Here is a 25,129-nt window from a genome sequence, read left to right on the forward strand (position 1 = left end):
GGTGTAATCACACACAAAGGAAATGTCCTAAGTTAGAAAATCAAGGATAGTATGAGTTATGGTCAGATCATGCAATTATTTACACCACAGTCTTGAATATCTTTTATTTTTAGAGTTTATTTGACAAATTAGGTTTTTAGTTCTGTCTTTGTGACCCTCTCACTTCACCCAAACCTAGAAGTTGATTTAGATCTTTTTTTTTCAATATCAGTGGTATTGTGTCTGCTATTTTATAAAGAAACATGTCTGCATTTTTTGCAGCACTGTAACTACACAGTTGTTTTGAACATCAGTTGAATGAGTAAATCAAACACTTAATGAGTGAAATATTTCACAATTTTGAGTGAAATATCCTGGTGTGATGTGGGGAACATATGATCCTTCTGTGTCTAGAGTTTGTGTAAATGTGTTTAACGCTAATTCTTTCTGAGTGATAAATAAGGCCCCATTTGCAGCTGCTATTACAGGTTGCTTTTTTGTTGCAGTTTTGTGTTCATTTAAAGACACAATTTTTTTGCAAGCAAAGATGTAACCTCATCTTAGCATAATAAAAGAGAAATGGAAGCAGACGGATCATTTCTCTCAATAGGTGTATATATTTTGGTGTCTTCAGCATAAGAATGGAAGGAAACACCATGTCTTATTAAAATATAGAACCCAATGGTAGCATGTAGAACGAGTAAAGGGAGGGCGCCGAGATCGATCCCTGTGGAGGTGAGCGACAGAACAGAAGAAATGACCTATCTTGAACAAAAACTTTCTGTTCCATAAATAAGATTGAAACCAGTTAACTGTTAAAAAGATAATTGAAGTAATTTTCAAACTAAAGTAATATACACTGTAAAAAAAAAAAATCATGATTTGTTATCATAACGTTGTTTCTTCTGTCAAATCAACTTAGATAATGTATGTGGTTCAGATAACATAATATTTTGAGTTTCTGATTATAAAATCAATCTCCTTCATTGTATTAAGTCAATTTTTCAATTTCAATGAACGTAAAGTTTCAAGGCAACCAGGTAACTTCATTTTTTAAGTTAAACCAACAATAATTGTTTTACAGTGCACACATATCAGTCAAAACTGCTTGTAAAATGTAAAATATAGTCAAATACAACTATTTGTATATTTGTCAAATACAACTTATCAGTAGGCAATAAGCTTAAATGGGATATGTGGACCAATCATATACTGTAAGTATAAAGCCACAACAGAGAATTAATTTTTTAAAGCAATAACTTTCCTGTATTGTCCACAACATAAAGCTTCTGATGTTTTATAGGAATTTCATCGAAAGTGTTATGATATTCTGTATTATTTGTTAGTATGGAATTGCTACTGAGGTACAGACAAAATTATTAAGAAAAGTAACAATGGCAAGTAAATTGTTAGGGACTGCTATAACCAAGCATAGACAGTATCTATGAAGAGAGAGCGTTAAATAAGAAAAAAATAATATTATGAATGATAAGAGGCGTATTCTCGCCTCTGCTTTCGAACTGTTGCCGCTGGGCACTTCATAATAACTGCATGCTATTAATCATTAGTTAATCATTAGTAAATAGTTTATCTGTAATTTATAAAGAATTAATAGACATTAATAAGAAGTTTATAAATACAGCTATAAATGCTCTATTCTTGTGTAAATGCTTTATTCTTTATTTAGAAGCATAATATTGTGTTTAATCATTGTATTTTCATACTTTATTAATGATCAATTTATAATTTCCTAATGAAGAATAACATTATTTACAAACCAGTTATTTAGGAGTTGTCAGTGATTCATGAGATCACTTAAGTGTATTTAAATGTAGTAAATGCAAGAAGTTAAGCATTTAGTAGTGGTCAGTTAACTTTTTTTGGCAGCTCATCTAAAGTGAGGAATAGTTATATCTTGTAAAGCATTCATAAATTAGATTTAAAGGCTCAGTTCTCTTCTAAACAGAAAAAGGAAACAAACACAACACTTTGAACATAAAAGAACATACAAATATTTAACTGAGCCTTTGAAATCTCTTTTATAAATGCGTTACAAGGCATAACAGGTCCTCACTTTAGATGAGCTCACAAAATAGTAAACTGACCACCAGTGTTGTGCAAGTTACTTCCAAACTGTAATACATTAGGTATTACTTGTTACTGTTATTTAAAAGTAATTCATTACATTACAATATTACTGTCTCAGAATTGTAATGCGTTACATTACTCATGTATTACTTTTGAGTTACTTTCACCAAAATAACTAAGTAGAACGTAACTTTTGGGCTGTAACGATATGCAATATGAAACCGAAATCGCCATTCGCCACACGACTCAGATCCACGACCCTACAGAATCGCGACGCACCTCTTCCAACTCCCAGCGTTATTCTCCTTACCGTCCAGATCCAATGCTGCCTTATCTTTAAATTAGGCTATTAGTATTATTTGAAGTTAACATTTGAAGTTAACCACAAAACTAGTTGAGGATAAATTATTGAAAATTGGGGAAGTCCAGCATTATGGACATGACATTTGCAGTCAAAACTTGAAATAAAAATTCTCAGAAAATACATGTATTGAAACGTATATAGGCTACTTCCTTAAAGGACTCCAGACATTAGACAAATATCAGTCTATGTTTTATTTTTAATATTAGGGAAAAGACACATATTCATGCGTGAAAAAAAATAGGAGGCAAAATATATTTTTTGTAATTCTGTTAATTACACTGCGCAAATCAGATGAGGAAGGGTTGGCTCTCCAGTCTCCATAGAACTTAAAATATTCATTTTATTTTAGTTTTCGTGTTCGCATTTATGAGGAAAAAACAATGTTACAGACGCGACCGCTCTGAACTGGCACTAAAAGACTGCTTTAAAACTTTCACACATTCTGTTGCCTTTAAGAAGTAAAAGCAGACAATACACTGTAATACAACTGTAATACAAGCCTCACTGAACATGTAACGAGTAAAATATTACTGAAAATTGATTAGTAATGCCTTACACTACTGCGTTACAGCAAAAACTAATATGTTACAGTAATGTATTACTTTTGTAATGCATTACTCCCAACACTGCTGACCACTACTAAATGGTTGATAACTACCTGAATTAACCTTGGATTACAGTAGAAATACATGTTAAAAATGTATTTACACACTAAGTAACTATTACTATATGTCTGAATAATAAGATACATGAATGCACATTGAAATAGTTTATTAATCATTTACTCACTTTCTAAGTGATCTTATAAACCACTGACAACTCCTAAATAACTTTATATTGGTTTATTATTATGGTTTATAATGCTATACTTCATTTAGAAATCATAAATTGTTCATTAATAAAGCATGGAATTAAAATGATTAAAACACATTATAGATATGCTTTTAAACCAATAATCAGCAATTTATAAAGACAGCTATAAAGCTATAAATTCTTTAATATTGTTTTAAAAGCATATCTATAATGTGTTTTAATAATTGTATTTTCATTAGTTAAGCATTTACTATTGCTTAACTAATGATTACTACACTGAAAAAAACTACTTGTAAGATTTACTTAATAAAATCCTCGTAACAATTTGCACAAGTAAATTTTAAGTAAATTTTACTGCTATAATATTAAGTACAACTCGCGTGCCATTATCAAGTAAAATCTACTTAGTATTGAACAAAACTCTCATGAAGAAATTAAGTAAAAAATACCCATTTACATTTCATTTAGAAGCTATATCTATTTAAAGTAATTAAGTAAAGTTTATTTATTGTTTTTAAATTAGGAAGCTTGCTTTTATGAAATTTTTTAAGTAAATCTTACCATTTAATAAAGTAAAATAAGTAGATATTATTTAAGTTTTTTTGTTGAGATTTTCATTTACTACATATTTAAACATTTAAACATTGATAATTTCTTTTTTATAAATAATCATGAACATAAATAAATAATCATTTTCTCAATATTTTTCACAAATCACACAACTAAAATTCAATTAAACAGTTTATTTTTCAGTCATCAAAAATGTTCATACAAGAATGGACATTCAGTCATCTCTTGACACAGGTGCATTCAGTAAAACTGTCTTTACGGTATTGCTGCTTCCAGCATTTCCTTCCCTTCAAAAAGGATGGATACATCGATTGGATCTTCTCCATCAGCACCACGAACGACCAGTATTTTAATGCTGTGCTGAGTGATGTCACTGCCGCTGTCCTCCTGCATACAATTTAGAAGAAAAAATATAATTCTTTTGAGAAACAAAAATATAATGGCTTAAATTATTTTATTTGACTTGCATTAAAGGACAAGTTCGGTATTTTACAATTAAAGCCCTGTTGTAAGATCGTCCCTGATGAAATAGAATGGTTAAGATTGTTTTTTAGACAGATGCTCCGGTCACGAGAATTTTTGGATTCTGTGTTAGCACCCCCCCCACCTTTATAATGAAAGCATAGGTGCACTCGAACAATCATTCATTAAAAAGCATAAAACTTTAGTTTACAAAGACGTGAAACTCACCGAGTGGTCTGGGGTGTTCACTGATATGCTCACACAAAAATCGCTGTAAAAGATGCTTTCCAACAGGTTTTATCGTAGTTTTTGTCCAAGTCCATTTTCTTCCTGTTTTTGGTCGAAATCCACAGTAGTCGATTATCGAGTTTGCGTGCGCGATCCTTAGTTATCTAGTTCGAGTTTGCGTGCGCGATCCTTAGTCATCTAGTTCGAGTTTGCGTGCGCGATCCTTAGTTATCTAGTTCGACCGAAAACAGGAAGAAAATGGACTTGGACAAAAACTTCTCCTGAATTTCGTTCGATTCACTTTGTGAATCTATAAAACTATTGAAAACTTCCGATTCAATATAAATAATGTACGTTAACGTTAGGAAGTGAAAAGGGGTTAACGATACAGTATACTGTTATGGATAACCCACACGCGTTGCACTAATATGAGGCCATGTTGTAAGGTGAGCATTAATGTTTATTGAGTCAAATAAACAAGAATCATCAATCAAAACCCACACAGACTCATGTTTTATTAAATGTAAAACAGAAAGACAAACTTACCTCAAACACGACAGAAAGCAGCCACGCAGCAGCCCGCCAATTCGTCTCGTCTCAGATCCAAAGTGCGCAGTTAGACTTGTCCAAACGCGCATGTGCGGATTCAAACGCGCTATGCTTTTCTATTAAAATTTACTTAAAATTACTATGTTTATGTGAAGGGACTATAAAACGTTTAAATATTACAAGAAAATATATAATAAGATTTACTCTTTCCAACCAGTTAATTTATTACATGAATTAAACGCGTAGATATTTAAAATTTTACTTAGAAAATTCTAGTTCACATTGAATTTTAATTTTATTAAGTAAAAATTATGATGATTCATTTAATATATATTACTACACCAAAAAGTTCGTTTTTACAGTGTAGCGTGGGGTTATTAAATTTACTGAAAGTACCTTAACTAAGCAGCTCTACAGTCTCAGAGGCTTTGGGACAGCCAGCCATTCAGACAATAGAGAAGTGTGAACGACGTGTGTTAATGGGCCACTGCAGTTCCTGCTCCAGCCTACAGGAGCGCTGCTGAGTATGGGCTTAAACACACACACATGTGTTAGTCCCCACTTGGTCAAAAGTTAAAAAAAATCACCAGAGCGTTTTTTAGTTGATTTTAACATGTTTTAAGGCATAGCTAACAGGGGACTTGAAAAATGTCCCCACTTCCCTCGGCGGTCCCCTGTTAGTGAGTGTGTAACGACACCAAAGTCCCCTCTTAGATAGGTAGACAAGTACACACAGACACACACACACACACACACACACAAGAAAAAAAAGGTACAAAAGCTGTCACTCTGGCTGTGCCTTTTCAAAAGGTACACTTTTGTACCCAAAGGCTGCATACTGGTACCTTAGTGGTACATATTACCACTTTAAATGTACATATTAACACCTAAAATGTACATATCAGCACCTAAAATGTGCATATTAACACCTAAAATGTACATATTAGTAACTAAAATGTACATATTACCACCTAAAATGTACATATTAGCTCATGAAATGGACATATTAGGACCTAAAATGTATATATTAGCTCCTAAAATGTACATATTAACACTTAAAATGTACATATATTAACACTTAAAATGTACATATTAGCACCTAAAATGTACATATTAACACTTAAAATGTACATATTAGCACCTAAAATATATAAATATTAACACCTAAAATGTACATATTACAGTAACACCTAAAATGTACTTATTAACACCTAAAGTGTACTTATTAACACCTAAAATGTACTTATTAACACCTAAAATGTACATATTAACACCTTAAATGTACATATTACCACTTAAAATGTACATATTAACACCTAAAATGTACATATCAGCACCTAAAATGTACATATTAACACCTAAAATGTACATATTAGTAACTAAAATGTACATATTACCACCTAAAATGTACATATTAGCTCATGAAATGGACATATTAGGACCTAAAATGTATATATTAGCTCCTAAAATGTACATATTAACACTTAAAATGTACATATTAGCACCTAAAATGTACATATTAACACTTAAAATGTACATATTATCACCTAAAATATATAAATATTAACACCTAAAATGTACATATTACAGTAACACCTAAAAATGTACTTATTAGCGCCTAAAATGTACTTATTAACACCTAAAGTGTACTCATTAACACCTAAAATGTACTTATTAACACCTAAAATGTACATATTAACACCTAAAATGGACAAAAGTTTACATTTTGAAAAGGTACAGCCCCAGTGACAGCTTTTGTACCTTTTTTCTGAGAGTGCATGCTTGATAACTCTCCCTCTCTCTCTCTTTACCAAACAAAATCAATCAAATATTGTCAAAGTTGCTGTGTGGGGCTGGTAGGGAATATTTAGATCATTTTCATGTTAGTAAACCTACAAATGACTTTCGCAGTTCACAAGTCATGTATAATTGGTATGTGAAATATATATGTCACATTTAGAACCCATGATTTCATGATATTTGATGCTGACATCATAAACTGTGGTGTTTTTTCTTGTAGCTGCGGGACGCCCTCAAATGTCAGCAGTGTCAGAAACAGTTCCGATCCAAAGCTGGACTCGATTACCACAGCATGGCTGACCACACTAAGGTAAGCGACAGCGCCACAGCCCATTTGACTTGATCTTGTTTATAAGAATTCATCTCCAGATATATAATACAGCTCATCTCCTAGATGTCAAAAAAATCGATGAAAAGATATGATTAAAAATAAAAATGGCATTTTCTTTTCTGTATATACATGAAAATGTCAGTCTCTGGAAGTGTGTGAGGTTCGTTCTTTTCACTTGTTTTGGGAGAATATTTCTGTCCACAGGCAAAAAAAATCACATGCTAAAACCATAGTGTAATATATAGCCCATATGAAATGTGCTTTTAATGTGAACCAACAGAAGTAGACATATTTAATACTTTTAATGAACTAGTGGCGCTGTGTTTGTACAGTGGCTGCCCTACGTCCACATCGGCCGCTAATCTCTATTATATCTGACACCATCTCCAAACTCCAGCTCCACTTTAAGACCTAAAGCATCCATTAGGCTCTAACCATTAACTGCACATATGGGAAAAGGTCTAATAATGCCTTTTAAAACAGTCTTCAAGCTGCATTTTAGCTGCAATGAGTGTCTCCTGTTCTCCAGCCTTATTTCTCCACTGTAATAATTTCCTCAGCATTCCTAAGCTATTAACACAGTTCCTGCCAGTAATCTTTCTTCACAGCAAATCATGGTAATCTGCTTTATGAGTAAAGTTCATCTGTTTTTTCCAGTCAAATTCGCCAACATCTGAATAGGATCGGCACATCCCGTAATGATGATGGCGTCCCTTGTGACCCTTGTGAGGTTTAGTGTAAAAACATGAGAGAGAAAAACTGGTTAAAGAGGGCCATGAGGATATAAGCTCCATCTGCCAAGCTCAAGCATTAGCTGCAAACAATATTTCCAAAGAAATGTGTTAAATTATGCACAAGCAAATGTCTCAGAAACAGTATGAAACATTAATGAGAATGTGCATTTGAGCCTGTGATTTTGTTATTTGAGCCAGGTGCTGAATAGATTGACTGAGCCAAACATGTGAGAATCAGCATATGGTCTAGGCCTGATTATTCTAGCCAAGGACTACCCACTTAGACTGGAAGAGAACGTCAAGCGTGTGCATCAGTTTTGGTATCTATATATCCATCCACCCATCCATTTATTCATCCATCTATCAATCTATCCATCCACAGTGGAGAAAATAATCATTTGATCCACTGATGGTTTTGTAAATTTGCCCACTTAAATGAAGGGTCTATTATTTTCATGGTAGGTTTATCTTAACGGATAGAGACAGAACATCAACCGTTATAAATTTATTAGCATTTGATCGAGTGAAATAAGTATTTGATCCCCTACAACCAGCAAGAATTCTGCCTCCTGCAGATTGATTGTGCCCATGTGAAACACAGATTAGTCCTGTCACTTTAACCCTCAGGTGCTCTTCGTTTCGGAGTCACACTTGTTATCTTCCCGGTCAAAAGTGACCAGACACCTAAAAAATTAAACTTTCTCCATCCCAGTAAAACCAATGCAATTTATTTTTGTTCTATAATATTTATTCTTTTTAATTTAGTATTTTGAGACAATTTAATTTAATTTATTAATATTTATGCAATATTTATGGTTTATTTTTGCCATGGAAATATATATATATATATATATATATTATTATTTTCAAAAAAATATGAATGCAGTACTTTAGTTTAATATAGAGTCTAGGCCTTCAGAAAACAAATATTTTTTTTTAAGAAAATTAGCACCATCTGGTTACAGTATAGAGAAAAAGCATAGAATCATGGTGTAACCACTAGATGGCATGTACAGCTGTCTATGGAGAGGCATGTGAATTCCCCAGCTGTTTATGAACACATTTTTTTTTTTTTTTTTTTGGTGGTGGATTTGCATATATAGCTGATACAATCTCAAAAACTATTTCTTATAAAAAAAAAAAATTATAAAAAACAAATATTCACAATTTTTTTTTCTCTTTTTTTTTACAATTTCCCATTCATTTCCTATAGGGTCATTTTTGACCAAAGACCACAAGTGTGACTATTTTTTTTACGACCACTTAAATTGCTTGAATCATGACCTCAATTTTTTTTGTGTGTTCACATATATAATGCCATAAAAGTCCCCAAGTTTCGTAACATTCCGATGAAGCTGTGATTTTTAAAATTTCAAAACAGAACATTTTTTGGTCAGAAATGACCGAAGAGCACCTGAGGGTTAAGAAAGGACTCCTAATGGCAGCTTGTTTGGAAGAAGAGAAATGCTGACTATGACCCCAAGAACACCATCCCTACAGTCAAGCACGGAGGTGGAAACATTATGCCCTGGGACCGTTTCTCTGCTAAGGGTAAAAGGACTATTTCACCATGTTGAGTGGCTGATGGACGGGGCCATGTACCATCAAATCTTGGACGCAAACCTCCTGTGACCAACTACAAGAAACGTCTTACCTCTGTGCTTAACAACAAGGGTTTCTCCACCAAGTACTAAATGATGTTTTGCTTGGGGATCAAATACTTATTTCACTCACTGAAATACAAATCAATTTACAACCTATATACAACGTGTTTTTTTTCTGTTTTTTTTTTTGTCTATCCATTAATATAAACTCTATCTACTCTATCTATCTATCTATCTATCTATCTATCTATCTATCTATCTATCTATCTATCTATCTATCTATCTATCTATCTATCTATCTATCTATCTATCTATCTATCTATCTATCTATCTATCTATCTATCTATCTATCTATCTAAAGATATCTTAAAATATATTTGAAGTCATCCTGCTTGACCCTTACGAAAAGAAAATATATTTCCCTACAATATATTTAGAATAGTATATTGTTTTAATAAATTACAATATGTTGTATAAAACATAAGGATTTACCTCTATTCATATATTGAAAAATGTGTGACAATATATTTACTAATATATCATAATGTATGTAATTTTGTATTCAGTAATACACTTCATGATATATAGATGTATATGTGATCAATTATGGTACTACATGTGTAATATATTGCAGATATATTTACTCATGCAGCATAAACATATAAAAAATATCCCCAGTATCACCAGAAACAGTGTTTGCAGCTGGATGAAAAACTAAGAGAGGGAGGTCCCATGTGGACTCTCTCTAATACAGCCTGAGAAAGATCCAACCCCTAAGACCATGTGTTCACCGAAGAGTTTTTAGCCAGCTGAAAACGCCAGACCCTCTGCTGAAGACGCTGTGCTTTTTGGAGCGTTTTGGCAGCCCAGCGTTTTTTTTCCATTGAGACGCTTTGTTGCTATGATACAGAATATCCGCAGCACAGTTTACTTGTAACTGATTTCGCAGATAATTTGTTTCATACTAAAAAATAATTTTTCATCCATTTTCTGCAGTTAGCTCTGCTAGTTGATGTCGTTGTACAGAAAGAATGTTGTGAAAGTTGGTCAGTGTGGTTTAGTCCCGCCCCTCCTCCACTGTGATTGGACAGCTGGATAAGAAGTGACAGTGATCCACCTTTATCCAAAGTTAAAAAATCTTCAACTCTCGACGACCAGTAAAAAACGCTGAGCGCTCAGCGCTTGAGCGTGAAAAAAAAAAACGCTCAGCCCCTCGTCACGCTTAAAAAACGCGGCGCTCTCATTGAAAACAATTGAAAACATACACCAGGCACGTGAAAAAAACACTTTGGTGGACACACAGCCTAAGGGTTGACTGACCAATAAGAAAGGTGACATGTCTGAGAGGGAAAGTTAGCCTGGATGCCAGCCCGAACCCCGCCCACAACATTTTTTGGTCGGGAAGGTCGGTCTGGACTCGATCCATCGAGGAGTAATTATGATCTGGCAAAAAACGGGCCAATCAAATTGCCAGGGCGGGTTTTATACGATGATGGACAGGTGATATGCAGGGACATAATCGACACGTTATCAAAGAGCGCTTAACGTTTCCCTGAGAGATGACTGCAGCTGGAGAATTGAGATGTATAGATTCCGCTTTCGCATCCGTTTTTAAAATTAATCGACAGCACATTCAAATTAATAGACGAACAGAAAACTGCAATCAAGGCATTTGTCGATCGGAAAGATTTTTTTGCCGTCCTTCCTACATGATTCTGCAAAAGTACCTTATCAGCTGGCTCTGACGGTCGCTAAGAAGATGGGACGTAATGAAAAGCCTGTGGTCGTTGTGGTTTCTCCTTTGGTCGCACTCATGAAGGACCAAGTGAAAGAAGCAACACTTGTTATTTTACTTCTAAAATAAATAAGTTATGTAGTAGACAACTGAATGCAAATTAGTTGCCTTACTGCATTGCTCTGATTGGTTGTAGGTCTACCGACCATCCAATTCAGTGCAGAGTTTTTTTTTTCTGGTTCGGTTAAGACACGCCTCATAATCAAAGCTCTACGGAGGAGTTTCAGACTCATATTCAGACAAGAAGTCAGGCTAAGGGAAAGTGGCTCTTAGTTGATTTATGGTCTTTGTCCCCAGCGTGCTTGGACTGTTCATTCATGCTCAAATAGATATAACAAATCCACATTGCATTCTAAGAGAAGGTGATGTACATCAAAGTGTGAGTCTTTAAATGAGGATTAATTTGGTATGAGGCATGATAGGGGTGATGTTACATTGACCGGTAGCTGGTTGTATAATAAAATACATACCATACATAATCGTACACAAGACAGTAATTCATTTACACGATGCTATGATGCATGTTCATTTATAGATCAGTTAGTCTGTGATTGATGTAGCAAAGTCTGTTTTAAAGAGTGTTTCTGTCTTCCATTGTCTCTCTCTTGCGCACGTGGCCACATTCCTTTTGGAGGTCGTAAAATTCTTCATGATTCAATTCTACAGTATTTCGATTCAGTGAGTCACGATTCTCTGACGAGGATTGTTTATAGTGGTCGAATAGCTGGTTTGTAAGGACAACTAGTTTATCAACCATACAATTTGTCAATCGTTGTACATCTTTGTTTCTGTGGCTATGAAAGTCGTGCAGTGTGTGCTCGGCATAAGCCTAGTTTTTCCCAGGACGTCTCCCTGCGTAGCTTCAGTGGGAAACCAGGCGAGAGCTACTGGCTGATATAGTCAGGTAATCACACATTGTATGGATCTCTCTGTGTTTCGTGTGCCTTTGGGTATTAGCTTTAATGGTGTGTGAGTTTTTGCGTCTCGGGCTTAGCGTTCACCCTCGGGTGCTGTGTTGCGGTTTCTAGAGTCCTGTTTAGATGCCTCATTTCCTCTGCTGATGTTTTCAAACACTGTGTTGTATAAAGTGCAGTCTGACAATTGCCATTAACATGCCTTGAGGAATGGCCTTTCTATAAAGGTTTTGAGGACTGCCGGCCGGGCATCTGGCTTTCAGAAAGCAGTTATTGGAAACACATTGTTGTAAAGACTTAAGGGAGAGTTTCTGGAGTGATGCTAATGTGTTGCATTGTATTTGTTTCCCATTTGTAAGCCCTCGGCAAGTGAGAATGTGTCTGGGGAGGAGCAGGAGGAGAGAGAGAGGCTACGCCGTGTCCTCAAACAGACGGGCCGAATCAAATGTCCCAATGAGGTAGGGATCTGTCACTGGTGGCTGCCGTCTGTCTGGCTCCCGAAACTCCCCTGTCTGTCCTTAATATGTCCTATCTATCCATCCATCTGTATCTGTCTGTCTATTTCTATCTAAACATCCATTCATCTATCTATCTATCTATCTATCTATCTATCTATCTATCTATCTATCTATCTATCTATCTATCTATCTATCTATCTATCTATCTATCTATCTATCTATCTATCTATCTATCTATCTATCTATCTATCTGTTTCTATCCATTCATCTATCCATTCATCTATCTCTCTATCTGTCTGTCTGTCTATTTTTATCTCTCTATCTCTATCCATCTATCCATTAATCTATCTATCTATCTATCTATCTATCTATCTATCTATCTATCTATCTATCTATCTATCTATCTATCTATCTATCTATCTATCTATCATCTATCATCTATCATCTATCTATCTATCTATCTATCTATCTATCTATCCATCCATCCATCCATCCATCCATCCATCCATCCATCCATCCATCCATCCATCCATCCATCCATCCATCCATCCATCCATCCATCCATCCATCTACAGTATCTCTATCCATTTATCTATATCTGTCTGTCTATTTAAACATCCATTCATCTGTCTATCCATCCATCCATCCATCCATCCATCCAATCTAAACATCCATTCGTCTGTCTGTCTGTTTGTCTATCTATCTATCTATCTATCTATCTATCTATCTATCTATCTATCTATCTATCTATCTATCTATCTATCTATCTATCTGTCTGTCTGTCTGTCTGTCTGTTTCTATCCATTCATCTATCCATTCATCTATCTCTCTATCTATCTGTCTGTCTGTCTATTTTTATCTATCTATCAATCTGTCTCTCTATCTCTATCCATCTATCCATTCATCTATGTATCTATCTATCCATCCATCTACAGTATCTCTATCCATTCATCTAAATCTGTCTATTTCTATCTAAACATCCATTCGTCTGTCTATCCATCCATCCATCCATCTACAGTATCTCTATCTATCTATCTATCTATCTATCTATCTATCTATCTATCTATCTATCTATCTATCTATCTATCTATCTATCTATCTATCTATCTATCTATCTATCTATCTATCTATCTATCTATCTATCTATCTATCTATCTATCTATCTATCTATCTATCTATCTATCTGTCTGTCTGTCTGTCTGTCTGTCTGTCTGTCTGTCTGTTTCTATCCATTCATCTATCCATTAATCTATCTCTCTATCTATCTGTCTGTCTGTCTATTTTCTGTCTATCAGAACGGCAGTGTGAGTCAAAGACGAGAAGAGAAATATAGAGAGGAGGAAAGATGTGGGCATTTTTGAAAACTAGCTTATTTGTCACTAAGTACGATCGTGCAGTTTGTATGAACAAACAGGCCCTTCAAGGGAACGCTGTACCCAGACTGTCATCCCACAGATCAATGAGTGAAGTAATGAAGTGTGCTTGATTCTCTGTCAAACAGGGCTGTTCAGCTCATTTCTCCAGTCTGATGGGTTATCAGTATCATCAGAAGCGCTGTGGCAGAGAGCTGCCAGACACACAGAAGCCTGTCTTCCTGTGCCAGCACTGTGGTAAAACCTATCGCTCCAAAGCTGGCCGTGACTACCACCTGCGCACTGAGCACCCCGTCATTCACTCGGTGAGATTACACACTCAGACTGTACTTCGTTGTCCAAATCTGGAAAGTGTGATGTTATATACACATTATAGGCAGATTTCTGCATCTCACAGACTGTTTTTGGCTCCCCCGTTTAGCTCACATCTGAGGACTGGAAACAAGAAGACAGTAAAGATGAGGAGGATGTGCTGGAGGAGGAGGACGACCCTGATCTGAAAAAGGCCCGAGGGAAGGTAAAGGAGAGAGTAGATGAGCAGCTGGAGAAGATGGAGGAGAGGAAAGAGGAGAAAACAGAGGTGGAGGAGCTGCTGGATTTGGAGAGGACGCCCAGCGGACGGGTGCGACGGCGCTCGGCTCAGGTGGCGGTTTTCCACCTGCAGGAGATCGCAGAGGACGAGCTGGCCAAAGACTGGGGCAACAAACGCCGCATCAAAGACGACCTTGTACCAGACATCAAAAGGGTACGGCTGTGTTCAGTCTACTTTGAAACTGATACACTCCACTGATACATTCCATCCACCTGTTCTTGTGCAAAACATGATTTCACATAAACAAACCACAAGATGTGCATACATTCTAAAAAAAAAAAAAACACTTAAACACTCCATTTGAGGCGGATCATTTTTTATTTTTTTAAGCTACTCCAACAAAATAACATTACCTCAACAGTGGATGTGATTGGATAACTGGAATAACCAATTTCATTGTACAGCATCTCAAATCTTGTTTTAGTCGTTCTGAAGTGTCAAGTCTGTCATTAAAATTATTCGGTATAATTACCTCCCAAGACTGACTCACACGATTGAATTCCCAAACAAAATTGTTCCCGAAGGCAAAATAACAGGACAGTGTTTATTGACAGATACAGTATTTTGCCCCAATTTCTCAGGAAGTGAAGATTTTGTTCTCTCGAGCACATGGACAGGAAAATTTCTAATTTTTCACATAAGTTCAATTAGCGTTGATTGGAAACATGGCTACTATAAATATTTGTCACACTGTACCACAAAAAACTAATATTGTGCCACTTAAATATGAGTTAAATCAGTAGTGTTTGTAAATTTCGTTAATTACTCATATACACATTTGTCTACTTATTTTGCACTTCCCGGACACACTTTGCTTTGTTGTTTTAGCTAAACTACACACGACCAGGCCTCCCAAACTTCAGCCCCGAAACTGTGGAGAGCTGGAAGAACGAGGTGAAGGAAAAAGGATTTATCTGCTGCCCAAATTGCGTAAGAACACCCCCTTGCTTTTCATTTATCTATTACTTTAATATCTGCTAGTGCTTGAATGGGAGATTCCAACATCAATATGAACATGATATCAGTAGATTAAGATTTGCTTGGGAAACTAAACAGCTGTTTTTGTTGTTCAGTTCTTCTCTATAAATTTCTCTTGATTTCCATAACAGAACTGTGAGGCTATTTACTCAAGTGTATCTGGACTTAAAGCTCACTTGGCGAGCTGTAACAAGGTACAAGTCCTCTGCGTTCTTACCCGTAGTTGTAAATTATAGATCAATTTTACAACTGTATATAGTGTGTATATTTTTAGCCTTAGACATTGCTGATATGGTATCAGTTTCACTGCTGTTATTTTTCTCCACACAGGGAGGGGGCGACGTAGGGAAGTACACGTGTTTGCTCTGTCAGAAGGAGTTTAACTCTGAGAGCGGCGTGAAGTATCATATCAGCAAGACACACTCGCAGGTAAAACAAACACTCACTCACCCTGTATATTGTATGTTCAATGGAGAGTAATCTGAGCACTTAATAGTCTTCTAGTGTAACAAAATGTCTAATGTTTGTCTGTCTGTTCACATCAAGTTTGATATGAATGAACAAGACAAAACTTTTTTGACAAACAAAGGTACACCAACTGTGAAGTTGCGATGCTTCCATTGAAGCAATGAAAGACTTTATATATATATACTTATTACTTTTTGTAATTATAGTTAAGAAAACTGCTAAGAAATAATTAGAACATTTTCAGAATTAAAAAAAAAAAACATAAAAAAAATTAAAAAACATTTTCAACATTTAAAAAAAAAACAAGACATTTGAATCCAACGAACTTTTGAAAATATTCGGTTTAAAAGTATTTTAAATATTTAATGGAGGGATTGGAAAATCAGTTCAATCTTTAAATTAACCTTCTAATAAATCTGCTATATTGGTTGTATTTATTATTTTAACACAGAACACAACATTTCTACCATCACATAGAGATCATTTTATTACACAAATATGGAAAAATATAAATCGCACATATACTTCTCAAGTTTGCATTTTCACATAAATATTTTATTGAGCAACATTTTGGTCAACCGACCATCTTCAGGTTTGCAAGCAATTGACCGAAGTGTTGATCGTTAAAATATTTGTTGTAGGGCTGTCAAACGGTTAATCGCAATTAATTGCATCCAAAATAAAAGTTTGTGTTTACATAATATATGTGGGTGCACTGTGTATAATTATTATTATATATATATATATATATAAATACACACACATGCTTGTATATATTTAAGAAATATTTTCATGTATATACTGTATATACATTTATATATAATTTATATTACATATAAATATAAATATTTTATATATAAATAATATTTTTTCTTAAATATACATGCATGTGTGTGTATTTATACATACAAAATAATTATACACAATGCACCTACATATATTATGTAAACACACATTATTTTGGATGCGATTAATCGCGATTAATCGTTTCACAGCCCTAATTTGGTGTAATAATGCAAACTTGAGTAATGTCCGGTAGTTTTTTGGGGCGATCCAGAACTATTTCTATATATGCTTTAAAATTAATCTTTAGTTTCAGTTTTAGTACACAAAGATAAATGTCATACTATGCACAAATCATCAACTTGTGCCTTTCTATGTCAAAGGGCTTTATAAGGATGAATAGTTTCCCTTTAAAATGTTAAAAAATCATGCAAGCTCCTCTTTAAACTTGCTGTGGCTCTATGTGCACAGAACTGGTTTCGGGCATCTACCAATGAAGTGGCCAACAACAAGAGAAAAGAGCCAGAGAGCAATGGCTTACAGAAGGACATGAAAAACGTAGTGCCTGGGAAGAAGAGAGGACGAAAGCCCAAAGATCACCACCTGGTGACAGCCTCCTTTCCAGCAGAGACTAAGAGCTTCGCCTCTGCTCCAGCCCCGATTCCTCCCCAGATCATAACCTCGGAAACCCGAACCCCTGCACCCAAGCCCATCACCCACAGCCCAACCACACCCTCTGACCCAGTGGACAGTGGGAATCCAGCCCAAGCCAGAGACACACCACCCCCTATAAAGAAACGAGCCAAACCTAAGAAAGCTCTGGCCGCTGAGTAACACGGCTTTCCGAACTACAGCGGTAAACTTTATTCAGTTCGGTCACGGAAATGAAGGAAGACACAGAAGAAAGATGAACGGAAGAATGAGGGGATGAAAAACAGCAGGAAACAACGATTTGTATTGATTTCACACTGATCTTTGTGTTTTTTAAGCTGAGTATATACATTATGTGTGTGCTTGTGTATACTGATATATATTACTCCTGTTGGTTTTTCATTCCATTTTTATAGTTCATTTGTTCACTCTGAAGGGGTCAATAACATTTAAGCTCCCAGTTGATATATTTTTTAGAGCAGAAGTTACGAAGTTACATTTCTATGTGATTTTTTTTTTGGGTAGCTACAGTGAGTCAACATGTCTGGTGGTTTCATGATGTGTTTGAACCATTTTTTTTTTTTTTTTTTAGAATATCAAACTCATTCAATTAGCATGGTGAGCTAATTTACTGCTAACATTTTATCACGGTAAAACTCTGCTGTGTATATATAATATCTATATCTATATATGAATATATTCAAAGCAATTCATTTTCGTCCATCGGTTTCAAACAAGGTTGGTCATTGTTTAGGTTGCTTTTCCTCAGATGTGCTTGAGTTTGTTTCGTCAGTGGCAGGGTTGGAATTAGATCGACGGCTGTTGTAACAGTGTGCTGCTGTGCAATAGTGTTGCTTTTGTGGTTTCTTGTCCTGTCTCTTGCTCGGAATCGAGAGAGGTCTGAGCACGTAGCCCTGTGTAACTCCTTATCCCGCATCCCGTTGGGCTGTTTGCAGTAGTTTGTAGTTTGCTGCAGGTGACCTGGAGGTCTTTGTTAAAACCTTTAAATGCTTTGAAAATTGGTAGAGCTATGTGCTTTCATTTTGTCCGATTGTTTTTTATGGGAATATACTGTAAGCTTGTGATGTTTAACTTAGAAGAAATATACAGTGCAGATGATTAGAGAACTCCAAATCAATAGCAAAATGAAACGTTTGCAGCTAATAGATGACTACAAATGTGTTGGCAGGAAAAATATAATACGTCGAAGCACAGGAACGCCCTTTGACATCTGTGATGTCATCAGTCCTTGCTTAAACTTGAGGGGCCGTTCACAAAAAGAGGCAGTGGAAGTTGTATAAAAATCGGAATTTCTTTTAACTTGAGCGCCACACATTTAGATCGCCATGTCATGCGCAGGATGCTGCAAAAGATGTGGAATGGTCAAACATGTCCATCCAGAGCATGTTTACATAGAAAATCAGTGGAAAAAACGCAGTGGAATGCAAAAATGTGTTCTGTGTGAACGGCTCCTACGACTCAAACTGGCTCCAGTGAAAATGATAGTGGTCGAGTTGGAAAAAGAAACAGGAAATTTGGGTGATTCTCACAAAACCTCTCAAGATTGATTTCACTTCAAATTCTAAGCAAAGGAAAAAAACTGTATTTCACTAAAAGGAAATTAAGATTTTTTTTTAGGACTATTACTTTTTATTTGCATAATTCTCATTACCGTAATGTTAAAAAGTGATATATTTCTGTTATACATACACTGCAAAAATGAATATGCTTTATCTAATCAATAGACTTGTGGCAACAGATTACAAGCAATATTATTAATTAAATTTAACAAATTAGAATTGAGTAATAATTAATCAAATTATTCTTTAAAAGTTAACCATTTAAAACGAGTAAAGTTTACACCAAAAAAATACAAACAAAAATATCTCACTAACCGACAGACGTCAAAGATTAATTAAGAACTCTTTATTTTATACTGCCAACATTGAAGACATCTGATGTTAACAAGCAGAATCACTGAAGGAGAAAACCGTCATTTTAAAACGAACCTAAAACAAACACTGATCACCATAATGGTGACTTCAATTTATGGTTTTTTTTAGGTTGTTGTTTTAAGTTTTACTCATTTTAAATGGTTAACTTTTAAGGAATTAATTTGATTAATTATTACTCAATTCTAATGTGTTACATTTATTTAAAGCTACAATACGTAAGATTTTATGCCGCTAGAGGGCGCTACATTCAAAACAACAACAACGGCTTTGCTTGATGACCCCGTGGAGGAACATGGAATGATGGGAACTGTTGTTTTCAACTCCACCGTGGATAAATCAGTCAGACGGGAATCGAAAATTAGTTGTCATGGGTGAGGTAAAGTTCGATTTCTATAACTGTTGCGTTTAATGACATGCTTGTTTTTCATTAAACTGAAATAACCGCGAGAAAAGTAATGTTTAAAAGTAAATTAGTTATCACAGATGTTAGGGGAAAGCCGGGACGGTTGAAACACTTTTCAGATAAACGTCATTTTCTAAGATACAGCCAACAGTTCACATTCTGAGAAGTATTCGCGGTGAATATGACCTTATTACGATTTTTCACATCATATGCATAGACAACAAGACATTCTAACAATAATACTAATTGTTTTGCATTGTTTACTGACATGAAATTTGAATATAGAACACGGTGTTACTCACCTGTCAAGTAAAACGCATGCAAGATCGGGGTCTCTGTCTAGTTCGAGTTTTTCACAAAGTTCTCGCCATTTAGGAAATGCCACACCGATGTCGAGCTTTCTCTTGTCCCAAATTCTTCTTGAGTCGTTTGGTTGACCTGTTCGTTGACGTTTGCGTTTACGAGACTTGTCTTTGTCGACAGAACCAGGTGCAATCGCTAAAGAATAATTGTGCTCCATTCCATAACAAATGCGCGAAACAAGCTGACGTTTGTTGCTTGATAGACGCTAACGCACAACTACAACTTCCGCATTTGTCCAGGACTACACGCAGTACGAGCGGAAACCGAGGTAACGCGGATATGATGCGATTGACTGGCGACTCCCAGCTCACCCCTGCTCACACGCCCCGTTTCCTTGGTTAAAATCGAAATTTTCTCGCGATTTAAATATTGTTTGAAGCATTTGGAATATTGTAAGTTATCATCTTAACTAAATATATATAACACTGGCCTTGTGATTTTGGGATATTTTAATGCACGTTTTTGTTTTTTTGTTTGTTTTTTTGATTAGATAAAGCATATTTATTTTTACAGTGTATACTGTATATATATATATATACAGTATATATAAATAAAAGTAGTATTTGTTATAATGCCTAATATAATTTAAATGTAATATATATAAATATATATTGCATTACGGTAATGACAATTTGACAGGCAAATGTGAGAAAAAATATCTCAATGCAAACAATCTTATCAGTCAAATTAGACTTTTTATGAATTTTAGGGTGAAATGTAACCTGGGCATGTTTTTGCGACATTCACCCGTTAACTTTTGATAGGAGTACAAGCAGTGTGTGTGGTATGCACTAAAGGACCTGTATGCAATAGTGAGAGTGTTTTGGGTGCACAAGCATGTCGTGTAAAGCATTGAAGAGCACAATCAGAATAGTCACCGCAGGCTTTATCCGAACGTTTCCGAATCAGAGCGTCTGTCCAGCTGAACATCTGAATGGTCCTGCACACACTGATTCCCAACTTTCTGATCAAGGCCTGTTTGAGGAAAATGCTCGTATTGCACTTTAACCCCTCCTCCCCCTCCCTCCTTATCTTGCACTTTGCAGGCACTGTTAGGCTTCCATTCTCCCGCCCCTTAATTGAGTGGCTCTGCGCTGTGAGATCCCGGATCAGTTTCCTTTACATAAATCCACGAGAGTTCGAGAAACCCCGAACGCCTGCCATTTGATCCGTGTGATACGTGCAAATGAAGCCCTGTCCTCCATTCCCCAATTTAGAAAGCAAATCTATGTCAGATATGAACTGAAAATTTAGTTTGAAGCCATAGCAGTCCCCTCGAAGGTGACTAATGGAAGCAGTGTGTCTTTTTATTCTTCCTCAGTTTGTATAAAAGATTATAGATTGAAAAAAAATAGCATTTGCAACAGAAATTATGTATTCCAAAACCCTAATAATTCTCACTGAGGTACTTGAAATCATGAAAAAGAATTGCCATAAAATTATTAGCATACAGGTCACACAGAAAAAAAAAGGATAAATTATTAAAAATATATTTATCTAATGAGAAAAGAAGAATAAGCTGAAAGTTGCGTACATTTATTTTATACTAATACTTGTAAATGTGACTTTAATCTCATAGTTGCTTCAGAAAACTAGGGTTGGTTTGTCGTGGTTTTAGGCAAAAGGTGCTAGTAGCCAATCTACCTTAAGGAATGTTGCGCATGAAATTGTGAACCAGTTAGTCAAACTTGCCATCGAGTCCCATGTTTATGACATGAATTACTGTAGCAGATCTCATTTTAACTGTCCTGCATCACAAACGAAGCGTCAAGGATTAAATGGCAAATTAAAATCTTCTGCGGAAATCTCCCTATTGCACTGCAAAAATGCTCTTTTATATTGTCTGATAAAATCTTTGAAGAACATGTGTATATATATGTGTGTGTGTGTGTGTGTGTGTGTGTATATATACACACACACACACACACACACACACACACATCATAAACCATTAAAAAAACTAAATTTACTATACATTACACTAATGAGAATCATCATTGAGAAAAATAGATGCATACGATTTTAATAGATGCATAAGTTTTATTAAAGGGGTCATGCCAGATTTTTTTCTATTATTTTAACATATTCATTATTTATATTCAAAAATGATTATTTTCAACCTTCATTCTGACCCTCGGTCAGAAATGATCAGTTTTTAAGTGGTGGCTCCTTTAATGCTGGTCAGTAAACGACAATGTAAAGGCCCGTACACACCGTGACGAATATCAGCGCGCGTTATTCGTCAGCGTTTTTCAACGCGTTTTTTGTGTTCACACCCAAGCGATTTTTGCTGACGATGAGCCGAGTGAACATGCAAATCCATTCCCTGACATTAGATGGCGCCCATTAGCTCTGCAATACCACTCCATACAGTCCTCTTTTATCGAGATGTTTGTAGTCCCTGTCGCATTTGTCATATATTTCTTTATGTTCTAACACCAACGAGAACAGCAGCTCTACATTCATCTTGACTCGCGTCTTCCTCGTCTTATTTCTTCTTGGCTGTGTAGACGGCGACGCTACTTGGCGTATATCTTCTTCGCCATTGCATATGTGTACTCGGCAAGACCGTTTTGTGTTTGAGCGCCCCCAAGTTGTGTTTTACTGTAACTTCAGAAGCTCCAAACACGTGAGCAAAAGCACCAATCTCATTGGTCGGATAGTTTTTGACGCGATGCGTCAAACTAAAAAAAACTAACCCGAGGCGTTTTAATGAAAATGACGCTTTTACGCGTCGGTGTGCACACTCTCATTGGCGCCCTTTGTTTAGTCACAAGGTGTTAAACGTCGGCGAATAACGCGCGCGCTGTGTGAACAGGCCTTTATGATTAGCTAACATCATACACAGTATCAACGCCCACTCAAATGCCAGTCGTTACGTGGCTAAACGCCAGTGGGCGGAGCCTATGGTGTGATAATTTAAAGCTATTCGTCAATGTCTTGCTCTGGAGGCGGTCATATGCAAATATATTTGTGACATCACAGATCCGACAATATCAAAACGATCCATTTTTTTGGAGCTCGATTAATGAAATGCTTTGTTTTATAATGAGCTCTGAAACTTGCAGGGTGTTTTAATGGGACAAACCCCTCTTATTTGTCGAAAGATCCAGGCAAATTTAATCTCATGACCCCTTTAAGCAAAATATCATTTCTTCCATTTGATCTTCTGGTAAAAGATAAGTATGTTCTTCGCAGGTTTCGTGAGATTCTCCTCACCTTCAGAGAACATCGCAGGAGAGGACAAGGCAACATATGTATCCTGCATGTTGCCAGGTCAAACCTGAGATAGAAGCTAATGTTGCTCCGTGACATTTCTAAATATGTTGTCTTTATACCACCGTCTCTGAGCCGGTGTGATCTTTGCCATCTTGGGTCTATGAAACCAACTACCGTACTACTTTAACATAGACGATGTGCTTTGAGTTTGGCCCAGTGGAATGTATCTTTCTCAATGGAAGTTTAGTTTTCACACGATATTGCTCGATTTGAAAGATGGCGTGTAGTTTCCGCTAGGAATATTGTGCGTGGCTTCAATTACCCGTCTTCCTAGATTATGTGGCGTACACATATGCAGACGTTGTACGATCATGACATCGCAACAGATTTATTTGAAAATTACAGCAATATCTTGCAGTCGAAAGCACTTCTGCAACGTTAAATATGATTTCCAAAGCTTGGTGCGAACTGTATTCGCTTTCTTTTGCTTGTTTGCTTCTTTCTTTGTGACATAGTTGCTTTAAACTATTTGAATAGGATCCTGCGCTTTTCTATACAGGTCGAAGTACATGTTGAAAATGTCCTTTTGTCAAAGACGCTATACACAGTGTGTGTGTGTGTGTGTGAGAGAGAGAGAGTGAGTGAGTGTGTGAGCATGAATGTGTGTAGGTGTGTATTTCTGTATTTAGTGCACTTGTAATCCCACGAAATAGGCTTGAATATGGAGTGTCGGTAGAGATTTTGGTGAATTTGATTGTGTGCTGTGGAATTTTGTACTAAGGGGGTCTGTAGAAAGTGGAGCCCCCTTCCAGTTTTTCAAAAATGTTCTTTACATTACTTCAACTTTTGTGTGAAATGAGGATTTCAGAAGTTAGAATTTGCCCCATCAGTGTTCTGACGGAGAAATCCTCATGAGAAGTTTACAAACGGAAGTCATTGGGATTGATTTGAAGTGATTCGGAGCAGGGCCACTGGGTCCCCTGGTCTGAGGTACAAACGGATGGTCCAAAGGAGTACATTTTATTCTGAAACTGTTAGTTCTATTATTAATACTTATCAAGTAATGGACAAAATGATCCTTTATTCCTTTTTTTAACTAGGTTGGCAAGAGTTCTGAATCTAAACTATTATTCTCTCTCTTTTTCCCCTGGTGTATTAACTGTGCATTAATACCCCTCAAATAATTAATAAAATGTTGAGAAAGATTTGATTGGCTGAATTGCTTTCTTATGTTTGGATGAACATGTCACAAAAAATATAATTGATAAAATAATAGAAATGACTTTTTATGGGTTTGATAAATAGAAAGTTCAGAAGAACAGCATTTAAATATAAAAAAATATAATAATAAAATGGGAATGGCTTTACTGTCACTTTTGACTTACTTCCTGATTTAGAGTAGGCTATTCATTTCTTAAAATTAAAACAAATTAATAAATAAAAAGATTATTGCTGCCCCTAAACTTTTGAAAGGTAGGATTTCTATAAAATATTAATTGTTTTTCAAAAAATTATATTAATAAAATATGTGTAACAATTATCTTCGTCCTTTTTGTTGATGCTATTGATAGATGTGTGTATCTTCCGTTGAAAAATCCATGTATTCCCATTGAGATGTTTATTTTTCAGTACAATTAGCGTAAAATTAAATTCCG

The 25,129-nt window shown here is 35.7% G+C and overlaps 1 protein-coding gene and 1 long non-coding RNA gene across 3 annotated transcripts in view; one reads left to right on the top strand and one right to left on the bottom strand.

Moving 5' to 3' along the window:
* Positions 1-24,679, top strand: part of znf512b (zinc finger protein 512B) — a 95,864-nt gene extending 71,185 nt beyond the window's left edge. For both annotated transcript variants that reach the window (XM_089124382.1, XM_039669952.2), the window contains exons 10-17: positions 7,074-7,163; positions 12,591-12,689; positions 14,191-14,367; positions 14,484-14,807; positions 15,483-15,584; positions 15,764-15,826; positions 15,963-16,061; positions 17,355-24,679. In XM_089124382.1, coding sequence (XP_088980508.1) covers positions 7,074-7,163; positions 12,591-12,689; positions 14,191-14,367; positions 14,484-14,807; positions 15,483-15,584; positions 15,764-15,826; positions 15,963-16,061; positions 17,355-17,717 — 1,317 coding nt within the window. In that variant the 3' untranslated portion in view covers positions 17,718-24,679. The remainder of the gene's footprint in view (positions 1-7,073; positions 7,164-12,590; positions 12,690-14,190; positions 14,368-14,483; positions 14,808-15,482; positions 15,585-15,763; positions 15,827-15,962; positions 16,062-17,354) is intronic.
* LOC120460897 (uncharacterized) lies at positions 3,973-4,663 on the bottom strand. The gene is made up of 2 exons (XR_016148202.1): positions 4,505-4,663; positions 3,973-4,201 (listed from the first exon to the last, which is right to left on the bottom strand). It is a non-coding gene; the product is annotated as an uncharacterized LOC120460897 (long non-coding RNA).
* Positions 24,680-25,129: the final 450 nt, after the last annotated feature.

Source organism: Pimephales promelas, chromosome 20, assembly GCF_988280905.1.
Source record: "Pimephales promelas chromosome 20, fPimPro1.hap1.1, whole genome shotgun sequence".
In the NCBI taxonomy this organism is placed as follows: Eukaryota; Metazoa; Chordata; class Actinopteri; order Cypriniformes; family Leuciscidae; genus Pimephales; species Pimephales promelas.